The sequence below is a fragment of the Peromyscus leucopus genome, chromosome 14, assembly GCF_004664715.2.
Source record: "Peromyscus leucopus breed LL Stock chromosome 14, UCI_PerLeu_2.1, whole genome shotgun sequence".
Classification (NCBI taxonomy): Eukaryota; Metazoa; Chordata; class Mammalia; order Rodentia; family Cricetidae; genus Peromyscus; species Peromyscus leucopus.
In genome coordinates, this window is record NC_051075.1 from 87,104,709 (window position 1) to 87,130,666 (window position 25,958).

General features: G+C 36.6%; 1 protein-coding gene across 2 annotated transcripts in view; it reads left to right on the forward strand.

Annotated features, from left to right (window-relative positions):
- Tinag (tubulointerstitial nephritis antigen) overlaps window positions 1-25,958 on the forward strand; it is a 110,070-nt gene that overhangs the window by 15,548 nt on the left and 68,564 nt on the right. For both annotated transcript variants that reach the window (XM_028864907.2, XM_028864916.2), the window contains exons 4-6: window positions 7,133-7,247; window positions 19,671-19,794; window positions 22,979-23,129. In XM_028864907.2, the coding sequence (XP_028720740.1) occupies window positions 7,133-7,247; window positions 19,671-19,794; window positions 22,979-23,129 (390 nt within the window). The remainder of the gene's footprint in view (window positions 1-7,132; window positions 7,248-19,670; window positions 19,795-22,978; window positions 23,130-25,958) is intronic.

A 25,958-nucleotide genomic window follows, 5' to 3' on the forward strand; every position in this document is an offset into this window, starting at 1 on the left:
TCTACAGTTTCATGAAAATGACTGACATTTAATCAGTTTTAGTTACATTGACATCAATGTGGAGGTGTACTATGTTGCTAGCAACTTCAAAATTAAAAATGACCAAGAAACACTAAGAATACCTGTTTGCTCACCTGAAGACTATTAAATTAGGTTGCTTCTCCACTTACATACAAGAGAATCTGAGGTAGACACTCATATTTGTTTTCTTTACAGAACTGAATGAAAGTGGAATAACTTGGATAATCTATGCCTTAAAATTTCTCCACTGCCACTTACCAGTCTATATGCCACTGATAACATTATTGACATTCTGCAAAATACCGGACATAAAAAGACCATATTGAAGCAACTAGAAAAGTGAAGTAATTTTGAGATGTGTACTTTTAAAGACCTTTTGAAATTACAAATTTAGAAATTTGTGTGTGTGTGGAGGAGGGTGGGAGCAGGATGGTTGTGGTATGGTGCTCATGCTGTAGCTCATGTCTACTATCTAAGCAAAATTTCTGGGAGTGGGCTCTCCCCTTCCACCATTGGACCCCTGGCATTGAGCTCCCTACATCAGACTTGGTAGTATCCATTACATTATTACCTATCTCAAAGGCCCCTGAGACACATTTTTTTAAAATATAAGTACTATTTCTTTCAGGTATAAAATTTTATGTCTCTCAGGACAATGCTAACACTGGATTTCAATGTATCTAAAGTATTTTCCTGGAAGACACAAAGCACAGAAAGTCACATTTTTTTGACATTTGTATTCTGAAGTCATTCTCAAGTTCTTTGTATGATCTGTTTGTTTAACTAGTATTTTAGGTGATAGCTTGATGACACCTGAGTATTTCTAGGGAAACCAATTATGGTTTCCTGTGCCTAAATTATATCCAAGTCATTGAAAAGGCCTAACAAACACAAGAGTATGTGTCATCTTGATAAATGACCCTAGTCAGGTTTCTTAAAGGATTCAAATGCTCTGCCTAAGCAGCACACATTTCCAAAAAGTCATAAGAGAACTTCCCCGCTTTCAACTGTTATAGCATGCATGGGAACTACTCTTAAGCAAGCTGGAAAGCAAGCATTCTTAAGAACATAGATATTGTTGGACACCTGCCTTCCTCGGAAGAAGAATTTTCCTTCCCTTGTTTGAGTATAATGGAGGGCTATTTATAAGGCACAGACTTTCTACTTTTGTATAAAACCTTAAAACATGTGACTTACAAACATACAAACTTTGTTTCTCCAAATCCTCACTGTATTTTAAGTTCAGGTCTGTATGTATTATTTATAATATACTATAGCACATATTCATCCACTTTATTTATTCATGTGTTTATTTATTTATTGAGACAGCATTTTGCTGCATAGTCCAGGCTGATCTAAAAGTCAAGGTAATCTTTCTTGTTCACCCTCCCAAGCTCTGGTATCACAGGCTTGACACACTGTGTCACACTTCTCTGTATTATTTTTCATGGCAATGACTAGCAAAAAATGTCTTCCTTTTATTGCACTGCTGAAAATATAAATAATTATTTTTTGCCCTAAACTAATTTATCTTCTACTTGAAGACCCAACAAGCCATACCATTAAAAAGGGCCAGAACATACAGCCACATTAAAATTGTACAAATAATCCTCAGTGAGTTAGAACACTAAAGGAGCCACATACCTGTTATATTTATCTAAAGCTGTGAAGAAAACACTCCAGACTCAACTTTCAAGCTCAATCTTAATCATGCTTAGTAGCTCAAGCCCACAATTCCAGTCATTGAGAGACTGAGGCAGGAGGATCACTATGAGTTTGAGGTCAATCTGAGTATGAGATAGCCAGTCTGGGCTACAGAGTGAGACTCTGCCTGAGAAACTAAACTAAGAACAAAACACGTTCTCTTAATTTATGCATGCCAGTAATTTGGAATGGATTAAGCTGGGCCTTTCCTTTGTAAAATTTTGTTAGTTCTTTGAAAGTTTCATATGTGTTTTGATCATATTCACTTCTCCCCAACAAATCTCAAATATCCCTGGCTATGTGGTCTTCTAACAGAGAGTGGTGGTTGACTTATGAGGAACTATACTCCTAGGGAAAAGTCTCTCCCTCTTCCAATACCTATAATTACCAATAGCTCCATAGCAAGGAATCAGACTGTGTGCCCAGCTCCTCTCTGCTTACTGAGATTTGGTCTGGCTTGGGCTTTTATGGGTTTTATTCATGCTGTTGAAATCCTGTGAATTCATGTGTGCAGTTACCTTCCTATGTCCAAAGATGTTTCCCTATAGTTATCCCTTGCCACTTGGGATGTGATTTGTGATATGTTATGTTTCCTTTAGTGTTGAATATTCTGTAGTCTCTTATTTTCTGCTCTTTGACCAGTTGTGGTTTATTGTCTTAACCACAATCTACTGCAATTAGGAGTATTTCTCATGAAGGATAAGAGAAGTATTGATCTATGGGCCTAAATATGTCATTAGGAGTCAGTTTAATATCAAGTCCTTTAGCAACATTTATAGCCTTTTTATCTCCTAGGGCCTATGATCTGTTTAGTCATAGGTTCTTGGTCTGACATTGATGACAGATATGGTTTTTATCCTGTGGAATGGGACTTATAGCTAAGCAGAAAGTGATTGGTTACTCCCATTATGTTTGTGTCACTATTGCATCAGTGGGCATGTCTTGCCAGGCCAGTCATTAGTGTAGCTCAAAAGATGAGTATCTTGGTGTTATTGATGATTTTTTTTCTCCTCCTTCTAGCACTATGTAAGCTATCCAATAGGTACAAAGATTTCAGGTCTGTATCAGATTGATTTTTGCAATGTGTTTCCAGCATCTGGTATTTTCAGAAATAGAGTCTTAGTGTTAAGTTCTAGAGGGTAAGAAAGAGCAATGGAAATAGACTGTGATAGCTGTGGCTGTACAGGACCTCATCGGCCAACCACGACAAATGAAGTAACTCAAACATAGTGCAGAGCTTTTTATTTGTTTGCCATCTAGTTGGGTTGAGTAAGGGTGTTATTTGGTTCTTTTTCAGGATCTTAATTTCTAGGGTGATGTTTTTCTGGTGTTTTAAATTTTTCCTCCTAGTTACTTATTCTTTTACTCACTTTGGTAACTTTGTTGTCTGTCTTAATTTCATAACTGTTTTTTACACATTTTAAAATATATTTCTCATCTGTTTATTTGAGTTTCTTTTGGTCATGGAAACTTATAAAAAGTAGAACTCTAAAATTTTCCTCTGGTAATTATGCTATCTTGCTATCTTTGTTTTGCAGTACTGAAAAATCTATCAACTGTGGCTATGTCAAGGTGAAATGGTGTTTCATATGTTTTGTTTCTTTGTGTGTTTTTCACCTCCACTGGAGAGGATATGTCCTCCAGTTTTTAAAAGTCCCCCTTTCCTTTTGATTTTGTTTATTTTATGTGCATTCTCCTTGTGTGCTGGATTCATTAGGAACTATATTTAGGGGGAAATCTACTGTAGTAAAGATTATGATGGTTTAATCAAGGTCTTGGTGACAGCTTAGCTCTATTCATCAAGATACTATGCCAAAGTTCATCATAAACATAATCTGCACAGCCTCTTTGTGGCATAGTCTAGATGGGAGTGTGTGGTTGATATATTGTGACCTCTGGAGGTCAGAGAACAGAAGAGCCACTATATTAAACATAGGTTTAGGCAGTGGTAGCACACACCTTTAATCCTAGCATTCCGGAGGCAGAAATCCATCTGAATCTCTGTAAGTTCAAAGCCACACTGGAAACAGCCAGGCATGGTGACATATCCCTTTAATCCCAGGAAGTGATGGCAGGAAGCAGAAAGGCAGGAAGCATGAGGATCAGGAACTAGAGTCTTGTTAAGCTATTAGATTTTAGCAGCAGTTCAGCTGAGATCCATTTGGATGAGGCACAGAGGCTTCCAATTTGAAGAAACAAGATCAGCTGAGGAATTGGCGAGGTAAGGTTGGATGTGGCTTGTTCTGTTTCTCTGATCTTTCAGTGTTCACCCCAATATCTGGATCCCAGGTTTTTTATTAATAAGACCATTTAGCAATTCATCTTAAAGAAGTGTTAGTAATCTCTGCCCAGGTCTGCTTCTGTGTTACTGTGATAAAACTCTGGTCAAAAGTGACTGAGAAGGAAAGAGTTTATTTGTCCTATAGCTCACAATTCATCATGAAGAAAAGCCAAGACAGGAACTCAAGGCAGGAATCTGAAGGCAGGAACTGAAGCAGAGACTATGGAAGAAAACTGCCTTTTGGTTTTGTTCTTAGGTATAGCTACCTTACATGCCCTAGGCCCAGCAGGAATAGCACAGCTTATGGAGGGCTGTATTCTTCTGCATCAATAACAATCAAGAAAATGCCCCATATATTTATTCAATTGAGACAATTCTTCAATCAGCTTTGCCTCTTCCCAAGTGGTTCAATTTAAAGCTATCCAGGACACTCCCCTCTTTCAGTTCTTACAACACTTTAGTTTCTGTCTACACTGTTTGTGGTCTGCTCTGGAAGCAGTGATATAAGCTCTATCACACTCTCCCCTGAATCGTAGTGGATCTCTTGCTCTTGTTGTAATAGAGAGGGTTGGGTGATGATGAGTTGTACAGATGTTCCAGCTTTAAGTCCCTTTACCCTTTCTCTGGAGCTGTGCTTGAGGGCTGATGTGCCTCTGTTCCTTGATGGTGAATTTAGGCAGGCTGAGTTTACTTTTTTTTTCTCTCATTCTTGAATCTTGTTTATTTTTTTCTCATATAATACATCCTGATAGAAGTTTCTCTTCCCTAAATTCCTCCACCTCTTGACACCTTCCCTCTCTCTCAGTTCCACTCCTCCTCCATTTCCCTTTAGAAAAGAGCAGTCCTCTTAGGGATATCAACAGAACAGACATAACAAGACACAATAAGACTAGGCAAACACCTTCATATCAAAGTTGGAAAAGACAACCCAGGAGGAGGAAATGGGTCCCAGGAGCAGGCAAGAGTCAGAGACACCTCCACTCCCACTGTTAGGAGTCTCACAAAAACTTTTTGCACAGCTCTCAGCTATTCCCTCAGTCTGGTTCTATAGACCCACAGTCTGATTATGTACTCCTTGAAGCAATGCAGGGATATAACATCATGAGCACTGGAATTCTCTCCATTTTAGATTTTCTCACACTCTTCTAGTATTTGCTGATGGTCCAGTTCCCTCTTTAGTGGTTAAATTCAGCCTGCAATTTGGGTTTCCAGCAGAGCCAACAAATTCTCCAAGTTCTTACAGGGCCAGGTGCTTAGTCCTCATGATTCTTCCTGGAAGGATGTGGCTCTACACCACTGCTGGGTGTTTCTCATTGCTCTGGCTTCTTTGTGGACAAAAGCCCACATAGTCTTAGTTCTTTGGTCCATAACTCTTTCTCATATTTCTTCTACTATTGGCTTTTGATCTTGACTTTCTTGCATTTACTGGGTCTCAATTTCCCCAGAATTGAATTCAAAGATGCCACATGCCTTGCAGGAACTCTAGGGGAAGTGGAGTCATTGCATGCCCTCAGCCAGTAAGAGCAAGATCTCTACTCTTATTGTTTTTGTTGTTGTTATTTGTTTTGTTTTTTTTAGGTGTACCTATTTATGTAGATTTATCTGTTAATGTGTATGAGTGTTTTGCCTGCATATATATATTATATGTATATGTATATACATACTACATATGGTCAGTAGTACCTGCAGAAGCTAGAAGAGGACCCAGAATCCCTTGGATCTAGAATTATGAGCCACCATGTGGGTGCTGAGAACTGAATTCCCATCCTTTGCAAAAGCAGCAAATGCTCCTAACCACAGCTGAACCATCTCTCTTGACTGTCTTACTATGCATCCTTGGCTGGCCTAGAACTCACTGTATAGACCAGACTGGCCTTGAACTCATAGAACCTCCAGAGTTATGGGATTAAAGGCTAGAGCCACCACTCCAGAAAAGTCCCTCTATCATGATCCCTCGATGTCTCTTACCTATTTGGAGACTACTAATGAAGGGCACCCCCATCCCCCCAAAATCACTTTGCCCAACAGGTTCTGTTTGTTTTCTAAATAACATGACATGTACAATACAGGTCCAGAGGTTTCCACCTTAAAATTCCTTAGGTGTTGCAGATTTTGCTCTAAAAATATTACTGAGAATTGAGTTGAATTTCTAACCACTCAAAAGAGCTTGTCACATTATAAGTAATTTTGATAATAAACACAACAGAGTATACATAGACCTGTTTTATATACTGAAAGTATTTGTCTGCATTGCAGATGGTTTGGAAGAGCAATGTTTAGATGCCTGTCAAGTGTCCAGTGTTCAACCACTATCACCTACTGGAGAATTCTGTCTTCAAATTTCCTTATCACATTTTGAAAATATGGCATTTTTTCCTAATGAAGATTAAAAAAGTCACTAGAAAACATGCATTTTAATAGGTAATTTCTAAATAATGGACTTAATATGTTTGCCAGTAACTATTAGTGGTTAACACTGGATACAAACTAACTCACTTAACTTAATGTCTAATTAACAGTTGCTGATATAATCTCTTTAAAGTAGGATGATGAAGGTTGCCAAGCAGCCACTCAATGGTGGAGTACTTGCCTGTATGCATGCAGTCCTAGGTTCGGTCTCCAATACTGCAAAAATAAAATGTGTAGCTAGCTAAGTTTTAATTTTTCATGGTTACTGTTTCACTGAGAAACTTCGAATGTAAAATCTAAAGGCACAGATTGTCCTCTTTAACCTGTAAGTTCTTGTCTGTGGTGTCAGATTCCCCTCTAAAGAGCAATTATGCACATTTAAAGGAAACTGCATATAGTAGCATTATTAAACTTAATCCTTTTATAGAATACAAATATCTCATACTCCTGGTTTCAACATATAATTATGTGGCCTCATGTTTCTTATATCAATCATAACTGAAATAGGCCAAATCCAAAACTAGTGTTTCATGTACTTGATTTTAGAAAAAAAAAATCAGTGTTGCATCTATATGAAGACTATCCACCCTGTACTGATCATTTGCGTATTTTGAGATCCCATTACTATATAATTTTATGATCTAAAAATAAACATGTATTTATAAGAGTGATATCAGTGTAACCTATACGTATTTTTCTGCTTCGTTTGTAAGGTAGATGGACAGCACAGAACTATAGCCAGTTCTGGGGAATGACTTTAGAAGAAGGGTTCAGATTTCGCCTTGGCACCTTGCCACCTAGCCCCATGCTTCTGAGCATGAATGAAATGACAGTAAGTGTTCCTTTCCGATTCATGAATGTACATGTGTTTTTACAGGTGAACTCATGTGTATATTTGAAGAAATCTGAAACATAATATACAGTTTTGATTTTTCAGAATCAAGAAAATGAAACATTTTGTCATATAAATTAAAAAGAAAATCCCTATATATAATAACCACTATATACTTATAAAGTTTGTGTGTCCTTTAATCAATGACTGAGTGTTCTGTTTCATTGTCAATGATTTCACAGAAATACTTGTTTCTGCTAAAGGGTTGGATATTCCATGCTTTCAATGGCTAATCTTGATTGTCAAGTTGATTTGACTGAGGAGGGTAAGTCTGTGAGAGTGTTTCCAGAAACTATAAATTAAGAAAGGAAGACAACTACATAGTACAAAAAAGTTATCAAGAATTACATTTACAATATTCAATCCATTGGTATTTAGCAAATTCAGAGAAACATTCCACCATCCATCCCATCTCAGTGACTCCAAAGTTTTATACCTAATTTACTTTCTTAATTAAGGAAAACTGCAAGTATAATTATCTAGGCTTCAACTTCATCCAAGACTACAGCAGGATAAAATATTACCTAACAATAGAGATATTTGAGTGCCTGGACAATCACCCAAAGTTATTTTCCACGTTGGGGCTTTCATCGTCAGCCTACAGGCCTAGAGTATCAGGCAAACTTTTCAATGAAGCAGAAAATTTGAAGAACTGTCCTGCTTTGTACTGGCAAAGTTTGTTAGTCCCTCTCCTCTGTGTCCTGTAGAATGTCTGGCAGACTCTTCTGTGAAGCAGGAATCTCAAAGGACTATCCTGCCTTGTTTTGGCAAGGTTCAGCAGTCACTTTCCTGTGGGTCCTGCATGTCCAGTCTGCACAGCACACAGTCAATCAGTTAAGGCAAAAGCAGTTTCTTGCCCAAATTGCTAATCTTGCCACAATGAAAGCAAACTCCTATGGAGTTTCTTCAATGCCCATCATCCTTTTATGAAGTAGATTGGTGCTGCCAGGGGCAGATGTATCTTATCATAAAAACCAATCTTAGGCATGTAATCCATGATGATTAGAAGAGATTTGTCCTCAAAAGTCCTCAAGCTGCCATAAAGAATATATTTAGGGCTGGAGAGATGGCTCAGAGGTTAAGGGCACCAACTGCTCTCCCAGAGGTCCTGAGTTCAATTCCCAGCAACCACATGGTGGCTCACAACAATCTGTAATGAGATCTGGTGCCCTCTTCTGGCCTGTAGTCATACATGCTGTATACAAAATAAATAAATAAATCTTTTTTTTTTTTTTTTTTAAAGAATATATTTAAGTCTTGCCTGGAGACCTGCCGCACTTATTTGTGAAATCATGCTTCTTAGTATTTCCATGTTTCCTGCTTTTTCACAGGTAGCCATTCTTTCATCTTACTACCTTTACAGGGACCACAGACACTTATCACTTAGTGTATACTGTTTCCCAGGCACACTTTCAAGTTGAGCTATTTCTTTGAGAGACGTCTACTACTACAGTCCTGAGCAGAGTGGCTTACAGTGGCACTGCAGGGCAGCTTGGCAGTCTACAATAAAGGCATCAGGCTCCAGATGCCCAAATTCTCTGAGAATTCTGCTGTCACATGAATTGTAAATTAAGTAGTGTCTGTTAAACATCCAGCCCAAGCTTTGTTTTCCAGGCATATGATCACCCCAGTTAAGTTCCAATGCAGATGCCAGCATTGCTAGATCATAACTAGAATCAGAGAAAATGATACCAGCTGATGTTTATTGAGCAAATATGTGCCAAGCATGCAAATACCTTCATGCTTCATCTCATTTAATTGCTACAACAGCTTGATGTTCTGGGTACTATCATCACTGAGTGCTTTAATGTCAAGCAAACTGAGACTGAGTGAGCCCAAGTCACCCTGAGACGGAACAAGCAAAGTGTAGCCTCAGAATTCATTAATTGCAAATCTTGTCCGTAGCACCTCCCCCAATAGTCTGTAATTTAAGTAGGTCCAGGTAACTTTAGCCAATTCACATTCAATATAGAAACGTTTACTCTCCCATGAAGAGATATTTTTCATAGGTGTTCAGTTTAGAAATAATTTAGGGTCTTTTACAACTAGTATGGCAAAAATTTTTAGCAGCATGGTTTTTAGTGACTTGACTTTATGCTCAACTGGAAAAAGTGTTTTTTTTTTCTTGTGGTTTTTGTCTTTCCTTTTTGCCTTTAACATTGTTTAAGAAAAAAATCTCCATTATAATGGTTATTCTTGCATTTTCTTTCATTGAGGGACAGGGCAAGCCCAATATTTATGTGTAAACATTAATATACTCTTCCTCAAGATTTTTTTCAACATTTACTTTTTAAACTTTAACTTTTCAACTTCTGATAATTTACTGTAGTCTGGAAAAACACATGATAGAGTTTTTCAAGTTGCCATTCACCACAGCAGACAACAGAACATTTCATTCTAAACCATCATTGGTTCCTCGGTATTAGCCTAAAAGTTTCTGTAGCAATATATAAATGGAAAACAATTTTAATGATTAGTGTTCTAGGAAAGTTTAAAGTTCCTAGTTGTTAAGTAATTCCAAGAAAGCAACAAGGACAATTCAGCTGACTTCCAAGGGTTCCATCGCCTAATTATGACATATGGCACAGAAATAGATTCTGATTTCTTGGGCACAGTAGCTTGAGGGCTAAGTTTCTAAGTGTTAGAATTGTCTTCAATATTAGTCAAGTGGGAGAGAATAGAAACCACAGCAAGTATATATGGGAAGGACATGAGATCAATACGAACTGAATTAAACTGGTAGCCATATATAGGCTAAAGATGTAGCCTGGTGACTATACAATTAATACCCAATAAATGATATCAAACTGACCCAAAGTACAATACAAATGAACAATTTATGAAGTTGTATGTCTGAATAACTGATATTTCCTTCATCTAAAAATTATTTTCAGCACAGGATGGACTACATATGTAAGAGGGTTGTTGGTATAAAATCCTGTAGAGGAAAGACTATACATTAGTGAGGCTATTGTTCTTTGTAGTTGCCAAACCATGATGTGATTCTTGGTGTGCTAAGAAAATGATTTGCACCCTAACCCCCAAATCTCTCTTATTCTTCGGCCACATTGCCTAGATGAGTGTTGGAATGTAAAAGCCTTTACTCTGCATTGGAAAAATGAGTGTTGAATCATCCTTAATTCTTGGATAAGCTCTTCTCGTCCCTATTTGGTATCCAGGCTATATTCTTTGGCTTAAGTTACAACTATCTGTAATAGACTACTGAACTTCAGTTAGAGAAATATTGATGAATGTTATACAGGTATTTACACAATAAATTAAAAACTCTGTTGCACTCATGAACTAGCAACAGCTTAGGTTCTCTGCATAAGACCTGTACAGGATCAAGCCAATTAAATTCTATCTTGAAGGGGAGAATAACTCATGAACTTCCACCCCTAACTGAGGAGCTATTGACAGTGGATGGCTTTTGGGAAGGGAGAGTCAGTGAGTCAGTTTTCTTCACAGATATTGCCACTAGCTGCTTGACTATGCTACAGTAAGACAGTCCTATACCTATGAACATGGGCAGTATAAATTGGACTTTGTGGGTTATTAAAAAAGAAAACGATAACAAGTTGTGAAGGAGTTGGGAGTGGAAAGTGGTTCTGAGAGTTATCAGGAATGGAGATTGAATATGATCCAAAATACATGGTGTGGATTTCTCAAAGATTTAATAAAAATGTATTAAAAAATTCGGAAACAGCTTCAACTGCATTTTTCATGGGTTGTAACCAGTAAAAATAAAGAATAGAAATATGTCAGAAGTGTGGGGTTCGAAAGGCAATTTTGGGATTTAGGGGATGACTTTCCTGTATGTGAATCCTATGAGAGGGCAGATAAAAAAAACAAGTAAACGTATTCTCTCTGGGCAAAAGCAGAGCACTGAGCAGAAGGAGAAGGAGCAAAGGGGAGAAGGTTGAGAGGAATCTGGCCTGCACTCTGAACCCAGGCTTCCTAGGGTAGCTGACAACGAGGAGACCTATATCTCAGCTGTCTCCAGATGACATTGTAACAAACAGCTCATCATACCTGTCTTCTGAAGATTCATGCTACTTATAAGAATATGGAGAACATGGCAGTTTTTATTTCATCAACTTTTTAATGCAGCATTTTCTAAATTCACAAAATTAGATAAGCTTTTGGTTAGTAGTCAGGTCTTAGGTTCCACACAATGTAATTTAAGAAATACTGACTTCAGCTAAAATTTTAAAAGAAGAGTACTGGAAGGAACAGCAGTATATTCTGGGAAAAAATAGAACATTGCCAATTCCTCAGAAAAAACTTGAAACAACCAATTATTATGGCTGCATACAAAGCTTACATTGACAAAGGCTCTTCTGAGCCAGCAGAAACATAACTGTTGAAGAGATGTTAAAAAGTATATGGTGATAAGCTTAGTGGGGAGTGCTTGCCTAGTATGTACAAAGCCCAGTTTCTACATCAAGTACTATATCGCTTTCACAGACACACGCAGGCATTTGTATATCTAGGGTATATATAGGACAAAGTGGTTGTTGGAGCCAGGGTGTTTGGACTTACCACTTGTGTCCTCCATAAAATAATTAATTCAGTTTACCTAGGTCTTAAAGTTGTATGAGTTCTGTAAACTGCTCAATATGTGCTCAATAAAACAGACTATAGTAGGACATCAAGGCAATACATTAATTATATTTTAGGTACTTTTCTCCTTTGTACTTTTGACCTTGATTTCCTTAACCTTCAGAGAACAGCAGCACTCTGAAATGGGTTAGTTCTGAAAGGACTTAATTATTTAGACCTTCATCATTTTTAGCATTTTATTTCCAGCTAGAATGTAATGCACAGCTTTCCATTTACTGGCTGATGGATTTTAGAGATTTCTGATAAGCCTGAAAATTCTTACCATGCTCTTAGACCAAACCAAATCAAATCAAACCAACATAGCATATGTAAGATTATTATTTTCAGATTTAATGTTCATGTACTTGGGAATTTATCAAATAGCTCCAAGAAGCCTCATTGTGTTACATTTATTTATAAACATTGAAAATACTTTGGATTAAAAATACTATTTTTGCTCAAAAATCCGAAAATTAAGAGCTTATTTGTATATTTGTTTCAGTTGAGATGGCTTAAAGCAGAGCCTGGAGAGATTACTCAGTGATTAAGGATACTTTCTACTCTTGTAGAAAAACAGTTTTAGTTGTCAGCATCCATATGGTGGCTCACAACCACCTGTAACTACAGTTACAATCAATTTGATGCCATCTTTTGACTCTGCAGATACTAGGCATGCATGCAGTACACATGCATGTATTATATATGCAGGAGAGACATGCAAACACATGCAATAAAACTCAGTAGATTCAAGAAATGAGCAGTTTTGTTATTGGCATTGTTGATTACCCCAGAAAAATAATCGGGTATTATATCTAAAGTGGAACTAATAAAGTGTTAAGAAGGCTGGTATGTCAACTGAAACCCATAACCATACAACTATATTTGATGTCAAGTTGACATAGGTAAAAAAAATGTTGTTACCCTAATGAGAATCTTTATTCAGCATAAATGAACTTAGTTGACAAACTCACAGATAAAAATGATAACATAAATTTTACATGGTATGTGAGAGTTAAACAAAAATGTTATTTTATGAATTACATACTAACTTGTAAGGCCCCTAAAATTTTTGATGAGAAAATAAAAGTTCATTTGATCATTTGAACATTTCATCACTATATAGCACATAACAGTTAATTGTTTTATTTCCCTAGTCATTAGATATAATCCATGTATTTTCTTTTTCTACTTATTTTAAATTTTTTATGAAACATACCTTGATCATGTTATTTTCCATCCATCAACTCTTCCCAGATTCTCCTCACTTCTAACAACCCAATTTCATGTTTTCTCTCTCACTCAAAACAAACAAACCAAACAGTGGAATAAAAACACTTGAACTTGCTTAATATATGTCAGTGATAGCAAATAGTGAGACGTGAAATATACCTTTAAAAATCAAAATGTGTATCTCCCTGTTTAGTTTTTATAACTAGTAATGGGTCATTGAAAATTCCAATTATTTATTTATTTATTTATTTATTTATTTTACATCCTGACTGCAGGGTCCCCTCCCTCCTTTCCAATTAGACCCCCCAACACCTCCTCTTTACCTCCCCCTTATCTGTTCTTCCTTTATTTCTATTCTGGAAAGGACAGACATCCTGTGGATATCAACAAAACATGGCATATCAAATTGTAACATGACTAAGCACCTTGCCTTGCATTAAGGCTTAAGAAGGCAACCCAGTATGAGGAATAGGGTCCCAAAAGTAATCAGAAGAGTCAGAGACAGCCTCTGCTCCTATTATTAGGAGTCCCACAAGAGGACCAAGCTACACAACTCTCACATATAAGCAGAGTGCCTAGGTCAATCCCATGGAGGCTCCTCCCTCATTGTCTATTCAGTCTCTGTGAGTTCCTATGAGCCCAGATTAGTTGATTCTGTGGATTTTCTTGTGATGTCCTTTACCCCTCTAGCTTCTACAATTCTTCCTTCCTCTCTTCACCAAAATTCTCCAAGCTCAGCCTAACATTTGACTGTTGGTCTCTGCATCTGTTTCCACCAGTTGCTGGATGAAGCCTCTCTGATGACTATTGGGCTAGGCACCAATCTATGAGTACAGCAGAATCTCATTAAGCATAATTAATTGGCATCGTGTTTGGTTCTATCCTAGGTCTCTGGGCCATCCAGCCTCTGGGTCCTTGTGCTCCATACAGTGTCATGGGTGGACTTACCCTGTAGCTGGAGTTATATCCAGTCCCACCCGGACCCGCAGCCACTCAGACCCAAATAAACACATAGATGCTTATATTATTTAAACTGTTTGGCCTAATGGCTCAGGCTTCTTGCTATCTACTTCTTGTATCTTAAATTAACCCATTTCTATTCATCTATAAGTTGTCACATGGCTTGTGGCTTACTGGTACTTTACATCTTGCTTCTCATGGTGGTGGCTGGCAGCGTCTCCTGATTCAGCCTTCCTCTCCCAGAATTCTCCTTGTCTGCTTATCCCACCTATACTTCCTGCCTGGCTACTGGCCAATCAGCATTTTATTTATCAACCAATCAGAGCAACATGTTTTCACAGCATGCAGAAAGACATCCCCAGCACTCACCCTTGTGGCATGGGTCTCAGGCTGGAACAATCATTGGTTACCTATGCCCCCAGTCTCTGTGTCATCCTTACCCCAGGACATCCCGTAGGCCGGACAGATTCTAGGTCAAAGGTTATGTGGGTTTGTTGGTGTCTTGCCTGTCACAGGAGGTGGCCAGTTCAGGTTACATATCCTCTTTGACTAGGAGTCTTAGCTGGGGCCATTGTGGGAGTTTCCCTTGTACCAGGTTTCTCCCTGACCCTAAAATGACCTACTTTCTGGTCAGCTCTTTCAGCACTGTCCCACCCACACCACTCCCATCTGATTCCTCACATTCCCATCCTGACCTCCCTAGTCCACCCACGAAATCTCTTATTTTCCTTTTCCCAGGGAGATCTAAGTGAGAGCCTTGTTCCCTATCCTCTCTAGGTCTGTGAATTATAGCCTGGTTATCCTTTACTTTACTTTATAGGTTATATCCACTTACAAGTCAATACATACCATGTTTGTCTTTCTGGGTCTGGGTTACCTCACTCAGGCTGATTTTTTTTTTTTTTTTTTTTTTTTTTTTTTTTTAGTTCCATCCATTTTCCTTCAGGTTTCATGATGTCATTGTTTTTAACATTTGAGTAGTATTCCATTGTGTATATGTACCACATTTTCTTTAGCCATTCTTCAGTTGAGGGACATCTAGGTTGTTTCCAGGTTCTGGTTATTACAAATAAAGTTGCCATGAACATAGCTCAGCAAGTGTCCTTGTGGTATGATTGGGCATCCTCTGGGTACATGCCCAAGAGTGGTATAGCTGAGTCTTGAGGTATTTTCTTAGAAACAGTCATACTGATTTCTAAGTATGTCATACAAGTTTGTACTCCTAGGAGCAACAGAGGTCTGTTCCCTTTACTCCACATCCTCTTCAGCATGAGCGGTCACTTGTGTTTTTGATCTTAGTCTTTCTGACAGGTGTAAGATTGAATCTCAGAGTCTTTTGATTTGCATTTCCCTGATGGCTAAAGATGTTCAACATTAAGTGTTTTGCAGCCAGTTGAGATCTTCTGTTGAGCATTCTCTGTTTAAATCTGTACCCCATTTTTAATTGGATTATTTGATATTTTGATGTCTAATTTCTTGAGTCTGATGAGAGGATGGTGAAGATCTTTTCCATTCTGTAGGTTTCCATTTTGTCCTATTGACAATGTCCTTTGCCTTACAGAAACTTTTCAGTTTCATGAGGACCCATTTATTAATCGTTGAAATTTTTATTTGAGTAAAAATAGTCCTTTCTGAAAGAAGATCTCATCCTAGCACCAATAGCACCTGTGTGACACAAGGCTCTGAGGAGACTAAAACGCTGACAATGAAAAGGAAAAGCAGAGTTAAATAGCTTTGTAATTCACATAATATTTGTTTGGTTCCCAAACTCATGTATGCCAGGTAGCCATAGCACAGTGAGTGTGGATGATGCCAGAGAGGCTGGGTCAGTTGTTGGAGCTTGTGTTGGTGTGTGTTCACCTCAGAACCTTCTCATAGATGTAGGAAAAGGGCAAGAGCAAACCGGGATTGGTAGACTTCTCGCTGTCACTGGGTTACGGTTGTTAAAATTCTAGCCACCACTGTATGCACACTGCTGTGAAGGTAACTGAGAACAACCAGACCACTGCAGGGACCTCACTGATCATCACAGATAGGTCTTCACAAAAGCTGTTAAAGAGAAGGTTTCTAGTGTAATTGGAGGAGCTCATGTACCATATACCCACTAGCTGGCTTTCTAGTACCAGCCCCTTTCTTTTCTGTTCATATTTCTTCCCCAAATCTGTTGCACAAGACATTAATTCTTTGCGTTACTATTTTAGCATGAAATAGAAAATGAAATAAAAGGAAACAATCTGCGTTGAGCCAATTGATAAACCTTTAAAACTATGAATACTATTCATAAGTTTTTAGATACTCACATACACTGGCACTTACTAAATAAAATATTGTGGTGAAAATATAAAAATGGTTCTTATAAATTGTTCAAGTAAATCAACTCCCTTTAAAATTACCTGCTAAATTTTCCTCAAACTTGAGTTCTAGGTAAACCATTTAGGATCTGTTCATCTGTTCTCATATGCATTTTTCTAAACTTTTAGTACCTCTGAAATTGAAGAGTTTCCTTACATTTCATGGATTTGGCTCAATGAAAGACAGCATTGACCTGGAAACTTCAATGGCAATTCTTTATTCTTTACTAAGTATGATAAGGCTCAACTGTGAGGGGCAAACCCAACAAACGACAGTGGCATAAGCACGGTATAATCACCCTCCACTTCTGTAAGGAAAGTTGCAGAGGAAGAGGGTCCTGGGCCGAGCTGCATGCTGTTGTTGCTCCTTCTTCTCTCGCTCCTTCATTTCCAAATGAAGAAATGTCTCAGTATTCTTTGGCCACTGACCTGGAACTGTGAAATGTTGGAATAGACTTAAGTTCTCAGTTTCATTATTTACATTTTAGATGTTTCTGGTTATTCAAATTAAAATGGGGGAGAGGGTGAAGTTGGAGCTGGGGATAGAAGGTTGCTCCATATAATGGGTCTCCTGTAGGTATAGAGTCAATAGTAACAATGTATAGATTCATAATGGTGTTCTGGAGAAAATAAGTGTGTTTTAAGCCTCTCATTAAGATTGCCTTCCCATTCCCCATAATCTAACTAAATGCAGAGGGTAATGTAAACAAGTATCGTGATTGGCACCACTGTGTATTTATATCTCTGTGCATAGTATCTTTATAATTTCTGAATAAAATGTTGAAATAGGCAGACTGTTCAAATTAATTCTCAAATTTGGCTAATTTGGTTTGGGAATAGAATTTATAATTGATTTTTTTCAAGATAACAATATAAACAATTAAAAATGTCCTAATGAAAGAATGCATATTCTGTTTGAAGACAAATTTGTACTTTATATAAGCTCACATTTGGAATTTCTGTCACTCCTGGGTTGTCCTCTTGATTCTTTTAGTTATTGCATAATATTTCATCAAATTAATGTAATTAAAATGTATCATTTATTAAAGCCAGAATTCTTTAACCAATTCTTGAAAGCTATTATTTTGTGATACTATTTTTACTTATTGTCTCTTGAAAATATTCTTAGTTTCTAAGGGAATGTAATACTTAGGGGATCATGGAATGTAACATTTTCTCTGTGTTCCTTAATTAAATCATTTGATATCATGAGGGAAATAAAATTGTAGGTAATTTCTCTGACTAGCTTTAAGTCATAGAGACTCATTTTCAAGGAAAACAATATTAAAAAGTAGTTAAAAAACTTAAAAAAGCCAAAACATGAATTTCATAAATTCTTCTATCTTATTGTATAGGTAAATATGTTTTCAACAAAAACACTATTATAATTGCTGTTTGTTTTTATGTTATCTCACTGAGAAAGATTACCAATTTTTTTTTTTGCAATTGTTAGCTTTAACGAATAAATCGTGAAAGAAGCAAAATAGTGCTACAAATAGTTTAACAGGCCTAAAGGAAAAATCATATTTTAAGAGATGAAATCTATGTGACTTACACACACACACACACACACACACACACACACACACACACACACATACTTTTATTATTATCAAAGTCTCTTCCATATGCAAAATAGCCCGATCACCTCTCAAATGTGGAAGTTATATTTTATATCATTAAATTCTGCTGAAATATATTAGAAATGATAGATCTTAATTGCTTCAACAGGGCAGAAGAGATATATCCTCACTCTACTCTTAAATTGTATTTCAAAGTCATAAAATAACAACTGACATTCGGACACTCAAATTTTCTGGAAGCTTGAGGCAACTTAATGTGTTAAGTGCTTAAATGCACACTGATAAGCAGATGAGAATGATAGGGGAAAGCACAGGTGATGTGTAAATCATGCTTTGGTTTCACATTTAGAAAGACACCTTTGAGTGTCTCTCCTCCGTCATTCCTGTCAGCTTATGCTGCTGCAGCTCTGAGGTTCTGCTATATGGTTCATCTAGTAGCACTGGAATTCCAGATCCCCATGATGCTGATTCTTATCATTTAGGCAATTTGTGGTAACTAGCTCTATGGCCTTCATTCTTCTGTCTAAGTTGCAATACCTTTAGGAATGGACTCAGGATTTCTTTCTCTCTTCTTGGGAAGTAATAGTTCTTGAAGTCTAAAGTGAATTCTCTTGTCAATACCCTAACTCGCAAGTTATTTTGGATGGATGTGTTTGCCATAGAGATGGATACATTTTAAATTTCACTAGCTTTATACTTTGAATCTATTTTTTAATTGTCAGAAGTAATATTTTGTAAGTTGTCAGATTAGTGGAATCACTAGCACAAATCATAAAACCATTAAATCAATGAAATTTTATCATTTACAGACATTTAGCTTCTGATACAAGGTGCTGCATCTACGTATTTCTCATACAGATGACAATAATTGAGCATGATGTCATCAAAATTCTAAATCAAGGGTCTAGTTTAAGGAGAAAATTGTATTTAACTAAGTCTTTAGCATATCCATTAGCTTTTAGAAGTCAATTACCTCATTTATTGAAAAGGGTTGCAAATATTTCCTCTTATTATGTCACCTTGATATGTTGAGATAGTAGCAAGAACTGACCCTGTTAGAAATTTAATGTGGGTTTTTATGACATCATAGTATTATCTCTTTGGTATTATACAAATTTTAAAGTACTCTTTAATAAGAATTTTATAAATATGAACAAGTTAATTTTCAGTTTCATTTTTCATAATAATGCAAAATTGAATGATTTCTTGTGCTAATGTACAATTGCCCTAACTGCCTTTTGTTTGAAATTCTTTCACCTGACAGTCTTATATACTCTCAGAGGGAAAAGAGAGATGGAAGTAAACATTCCTTATAAGGACTGAGTTTCACAATCTCATATGTCATTTCATGTGAATGAGCAATCTAAGATTCAAGTGACAGATACACTGGTAGAAAGGTCCTTGTACTACATGGTAACCAGAAAAATTATCCAATCCATGCTGTGATTCTCCATATACAGCTGCCTGTAAACACAAGTTGACGAGAAATCCCCTGTGGCTATGCTTCCTTCAGACACCTGGATGCATTTTTTATCATTGAAAATCATTATAAACATTGCAAGAGGGCATGCATGATCTTACAGTGATGGTGGGACATACTTGAGAACATCTAACATATCTGTCTCTCTTTCCCTCAGGCATCTTTTCCTGCCAGAGCTGATCTTCCTGAGATTTTCATTGCTTCTTATAAGTGGCCTGGATGGACTCACGGTCCATTGGATCAAAAAAACTGTGCTGCATCCTGGGCTTTTTCCACTGCAAGTAATAACATTTCAATCACTTCCTCATAACTTCTCTTGTCTTTAGAGCATGGTAGACTACTTGGACAGTTTATAAACATAGAAAATGTAAATAATAGAAAAAAATGGCCAGTTAAAATATTCTGGCCAAAGAAAGGAACCTGGAGGTTATAAATGTTAATCTAAAACTTGGATATTAGTGCCTAATGTATATAGACATTGAATAAAGAGGCAAACTTCATTTGATTTTGAGTTTGGATGAGGGAAAGAATTTTGATTCCTTTTCACCATAACATCATCGAGAATCCTAATTTTCCTATATAAACTTACAAAGACTCTTTACATTATTTCTTTTTATAAGATTTTCAAAACTATAGTTATTAAACTATTTTGAAGCAAAATCCAAATCTAAAATTTAATCATAGTAGATTCAAATTTTACATCTCATCTTATATATAATGAATCTATAGATTTTAAATTTAAGATGATATAACATCATTTAATAAGACTACTTTCCAAAATAATGTTAATGTTCATTTTAAACTGTAAGAAATACCTCTGTAACAGATAATTTTGTACAAGTTCCTAAGGCCAATAAATAAGATAAGTTGATCCCAAAATTTGATCTCCAGAATTATCCCCAAAGACTTTTCACAATTAAGTAAAACCTACTATGATAACATCTGGATACTATCAACATCTTTATAGAGCTATGTTCTGGTGCTTTAATTCAGTCCTAAAAGAGCATTTAGGAGCAAACTAAAACACTAAGGCATTGTGAGATGAGTGCCGAGGATCTTGGGGAGGACAGCTTAGGTAGTGACATTCTCTGGGACAAGAAACTGCTGATCACTATGTACTTTCAATGCTTAGTATTAACCAGTATTACTCCAGAAATGCTCTGGCATAGCTATAGTCTTGGATAGCTCACTTCAGAGGTAGTTATGTATTTTTATTCTGTACTCATACCCACCTTATCAGTATAAATGTTGTCTTTCCATTGTTTCTCTTAATGAGTTAGAAATCCATAACTCATTTGAGCCCTGTTTCAGACTCATTTCAGCACTGTTTGAATAAAGATTTAATCAACTAAAACACTAATTTGTGCTTATGTGGTAAACACCTCCTAAACTATGCCAATTCCTTAAATTTAGGGTAGACCAGTAGACCAAATGCATTTCTGTGTACATTTGTATTTCTGGATACATTTATTTTTTTTCCTTTACTAAGAAATGTTTTAATTCATTTTACATGCCAAACCCAGATCCCCCTCTCTTTCCTCCTTCTACTCCCCAGCCTTACATCCCGAGCTCACCCCCCATTACTTATGTTCTTAGTGGTAAGAAACACAGCACCATGCCAGGGCTGCTGTGGAGAATGTGTGCATTAGTGTCCCCAGGTCATGAACCCACAGACAGTCTCATTGAAGTCTCTGGAAATTCTCCTGTTTTATGAAGGAAGCCCATGAAAGTAAAGTAATTCACAAAGACAAGAGGTGTCAGAAACCATCTGGCCTCAAGCTTCCACCTCCATTGCTACTGTTTTTCTTCATTGTAAAAGTATTTTCAATGAAATGATATACAAATACTTGAAATATATTTTGATACTAATCACATAAGCATCAATGTATCAAAGAACTTCTATTCTCCACTAGAGAATAAAGAGTTATTCTCTTGAGAATATCAGAGGTAGCAGGATACTGTCATTTTATCCTACAAAGTGTATCCTGTTGAAAAATAAACAGGGTTGAGAATGAAGGGAAGCTGTTAATGAACACATCTAAACACAGCAGACTAATACACACATTTCAGATGTGCAGAAAACATACACAGACACACGTCTACAGGAATTAATTTAAAGTGATTTTAGAAAACAACTCCAAATTGACACCATGAGGCTTTTTTGAGAAGAAGAAACAAAAACAAACAAACAGACAAAAACCAAAAACTAAGTTCCTCTGAGAAAAGAAAATGCATAAAAAAAAGGGCTTTGAGTTTTCTGCCTTTAATTGAAAGTGCACAAAATACTGATGTGGGATTTGATCAAAATGAACTATGAACACAGAAATGGTGGTAGGTTTCTAACATCTCAAGAGTTCCTACTGAATTGATCCTCACCCTAAATTTTTCTTCCTCTTTTACATTTGTTTACTATGGAAATGTGGCCAAACTGATGACACCATTTCTGCTACCATTGGTTCGCTTCCCATTATCCTATGAGGGCAGAGAAGGAACCCCTTTCCTTTTCTGCTCTTTACCAGTCAATATATATTTGTTTTTTTGTTAAAATTTTAAAATAGTGTGCATGGTATTAAGTGTCATGGAATTCCAGCGACAACAAAATAAAACAAAAACAGAAGAATCCCACACCTAGTGATATATTTCCTCCAGCAAGATCATAGTTCCTAAACCTACCTTAATGCTACAAGCAACTGGGAAGTAAGTTTTTGGATTCTGGAAACTATTGGGTACATTTATCATCCAAACAACTATGATATACAGCTAATGACTTTTAAGAGTATTATAGTAATGATAGTTATATACCCATTGATACGCTCACTTAGTTGCACATATATGCATATAAATATATATACATATATATATATGTGTGTGTGTGTGTGTCTATATGTTTACATGTAGAATTAACTGCATGCCTACTAAAATATGATTATTTTGAATCACATTATGGATATAAAAGTATGCTACAAATATTTTAGCTATAGTATAATATAGATATAGTAGCTTAAACTAGCAGAAGTATGACCTCCTCCAGGGTAGCTATATTAGATGCCAATGTAAAAGTTAGGAATTTGGTTTACTTTGGTGAACAAAGTTATGCTAGATTAATGGATTAGTTAAAATGGATTAATTTATACTTAATATTTCTGTCATGAATTTTTTGATTTTTGATTCATATAAGACTTACATTTATTGCAATTCTAGGGAAGATGCTGTCCTAGACACAAGAGTTAAACAATTCAGGTACATAAATCTCTCTTCAGAAAATCTGCCACTCGACAGGTTTCTTAATGAAAAAGGGTTCAAATATATAGAGACTATAAATGAGTATGGAACCAGGAAAGCCTTTAAGCCATGAGTTACTGGAGCAATACCAATTTTGAAAACTAGTTGAGGTTCAAATAAAAAAGTATTAGAAATATGATATCACATATTATTTGAATATTAATCAGTTTTTGTTTGAAACAGGTGTGGCAGCTGACCGAATAGCAATTCAGTCCAAGGGTCGATACACAGCCAATCTCTCCCCTCAGAATTTGATATCCTGCTGTCCCAAGAACCGTCATGGATGCAACAGCGGAAGCATTGATAGGGCCTGGTGGTTCCTGAGAAAACGTGGGTAAATAACTGCTCCACATGTGTTTCTATGATTCTTAGAAGTGGTTTTTTTTTTTTTTAAGTGAGAATATAGAAAAAACTGGTTTCAAGATTTTTTATTTTTTTTTTTTACAAAAAGAAACTCTAAAAAAAGTACCCCATCTATATAACCATAAGTAAATGCCACATTTAAATATATATTGTCTTGGCTTCTGATAACATTATCAGCCACTGGAGATAGTGTTGGAAGAAGGTATACATTTTCAGGTAAATTAATATGAAGACTCAAAGAAGTATGTGTTCCTGTTGCTCTGAGCCAAATAGTTGTCTTGGGTCTTTACAGAGAGAGTAACATTGGTTAATGTCACTGATGAATCTGTTATTCCATTTGGTTAGACAAATCGAGGAATATAGGACTCCAGGAAAAATCAGATTAAACACATGGAAAAGAAAATAAATGAGCAATTTAGAGTTTTCCTGACCCATTAGTTTCTATCTTATAGGAAGGAAAATGGCAAGTTGTTTTACTCTCATGTAGTTTGATATATATGTAACATCCTATGTCTAGTGTGCAACAAAGTTATTAAAGAACACAGGGAATTCTAGCTAATAGACAGTGGTATAAAAGGCGGTTAATTTGTTCTTTACCATGTAAGACTGATATGCTTGCTATTTCATGGCATCTGACCATAGTCAAACATGAGTGAAAGGCATGACAGATATTAATGGGAGCTAATACATTCATTTCTTTCATATATTTCATGTAATAAAGAATTGTTATGAATTAAAGTTGCCCAATTTGGACTAGTATCTTCCAGTTTGGTTAACTTTTGCTTAGTCCTATGATCAAATGAAACAGTTGATGTATCTACAATGTAATCCCTACACCTAGGTCTTAGGGCAAATTACAGAAGTGAGGACAGAGAGATTAAGAGCCTGAGGAACAGAATGACTACTATCAGATAGCATATATATATATATATATATATATATATATATATATATATATATATCACATATACCTTATAGTAATAATTAATGAAGAAGAAGGGTCATGAATTTAAGAGGAAGTGGGAGAGAGGGGGCATTGGGGGAGTTGGAGGCAGGAGAAGTAGTGGTAGAAATGATGTAAATCCAGTACTCATGTATGAAATTAAAAACAAAATGAAATCATCATCATCATCATCATCATCATGATCATCAGTAGTATGCGGAGATAGCTTAGTGGGTAAAGTGCTTGCTGTGGAAGCATCATAACCTTCATAAGAATCAAGTTATGGTATCACAAGCCTATGATAGCAGTACTGGAAGTCAGAAACAAGAATATCCCAAGGACTCACTGGCCAGAAACTAATCCATTGGTAAACTCTAGGTTCTGTGAGAGACTCTGTAAGGAGAGTGAAAGACAAAGAAATCAGCTTCAATCTCTGTCTACCATGTGTGTAATTAAGGCTACAAGCACCATCACACGTGTACACATGTATGTCACACACACAGATTTAATATGTATATGTTAAATATATTACATATATATATTGGCATTGCAACCCAACAAATCTCATTGTGTTTATCTGCTTAGCCCACCATAAGAAAATGCCATAGACAACAGACATTTTGTTCTGGCATTTGTGAAGTCAAGATCAACATGCTGGTTGATTCAGTGCATCAGAAGTGATCTTTCCTTAGCAGGCAAATGTCTACCTTCTCATAGTATCTCCATATAGTGGAGAAATAGTTTCTTCTTTTTATGAGGAGAATAATCCCATTTATAAGGAGCCCAATCTCATAATCTCACTTAAACCTGATTATCTTAAGGCCAAAATTCAGATGTCATTACCTAAGCTTTAGAGATTCAGTATCTTTAAAAAAAAAGATTACATTTATAATTAAAATTGAATTATATCACTTCTTCTATTCCTTTTCCTTCCTCTGGGCCCTCCATTCAACTCTTCTGTGCCCGAATTCTCAAATTTATAATTTTGCTCTGATTATTTTTGTTACATACACACACACACACACACACACACACACACACACACACACATATATGCATTATAAAATTTATGTACATAAACATAAGTACAACCTGTTGAGTATGTTTTTGTTGTTTGCCTGTATACAGTTGCAGGGCTGACCACATTGAATTGGATAACCAATAAGAAGACTCATCCCTTCTATTTAATTAATTAACTCAAAAATAATTTATAGGTGCTGGGAAGATAGCTTAGTGAACAGTATGCTTGGTGAGCAAGGGGCCGAGCAATAATCTTTTCTTTGAGGCGGGGGAGGGTTCGAGACAGGGTTTCTCTGTGTAGTTTTGGTGCCTGTCCTGGATCTCACCCTGTAGACCAGGCTGGCCTCGAACTCACAGATATCTGCCTGACTCTGCCTCCCAAGTGCTGGGATTAAAGGGAACAATAATCTTGATCATAAAAAACAACAAAAATACGCATGGTTAAGGAGTTGGAGACTGGGGAGCTCCAGAGAAAGATATTAGATGTTGGATATTGTTCCATGGGCAAGTGTAGTGGGTAGCCATTCCAGCTTTGGTCTGGAAGTTCCAACTCCCACTGAGGCTTTGGTAACTATCACGCCTACAAGGCAGGGCCAAGAGAGGCCCTGAAGACCCGAGATCCGGATGCACCACCTTCTCTTGGTTCCTGGACCCTGGACGCTAGAGGTAGCCCGAGCAGAGTTCTCCAGAGAACACTGCCGGACTGCGCTACACATTTCCCAGACCCTGTATCCTATCCCTTCATTTGTGAGTTACCCCACAAAATAAACCTCCTTTTTAACTACAAAAAAAAAAAAAAAAAAAAAAAAAAAAAGACTCATCCTTGGGAGAGGCTAA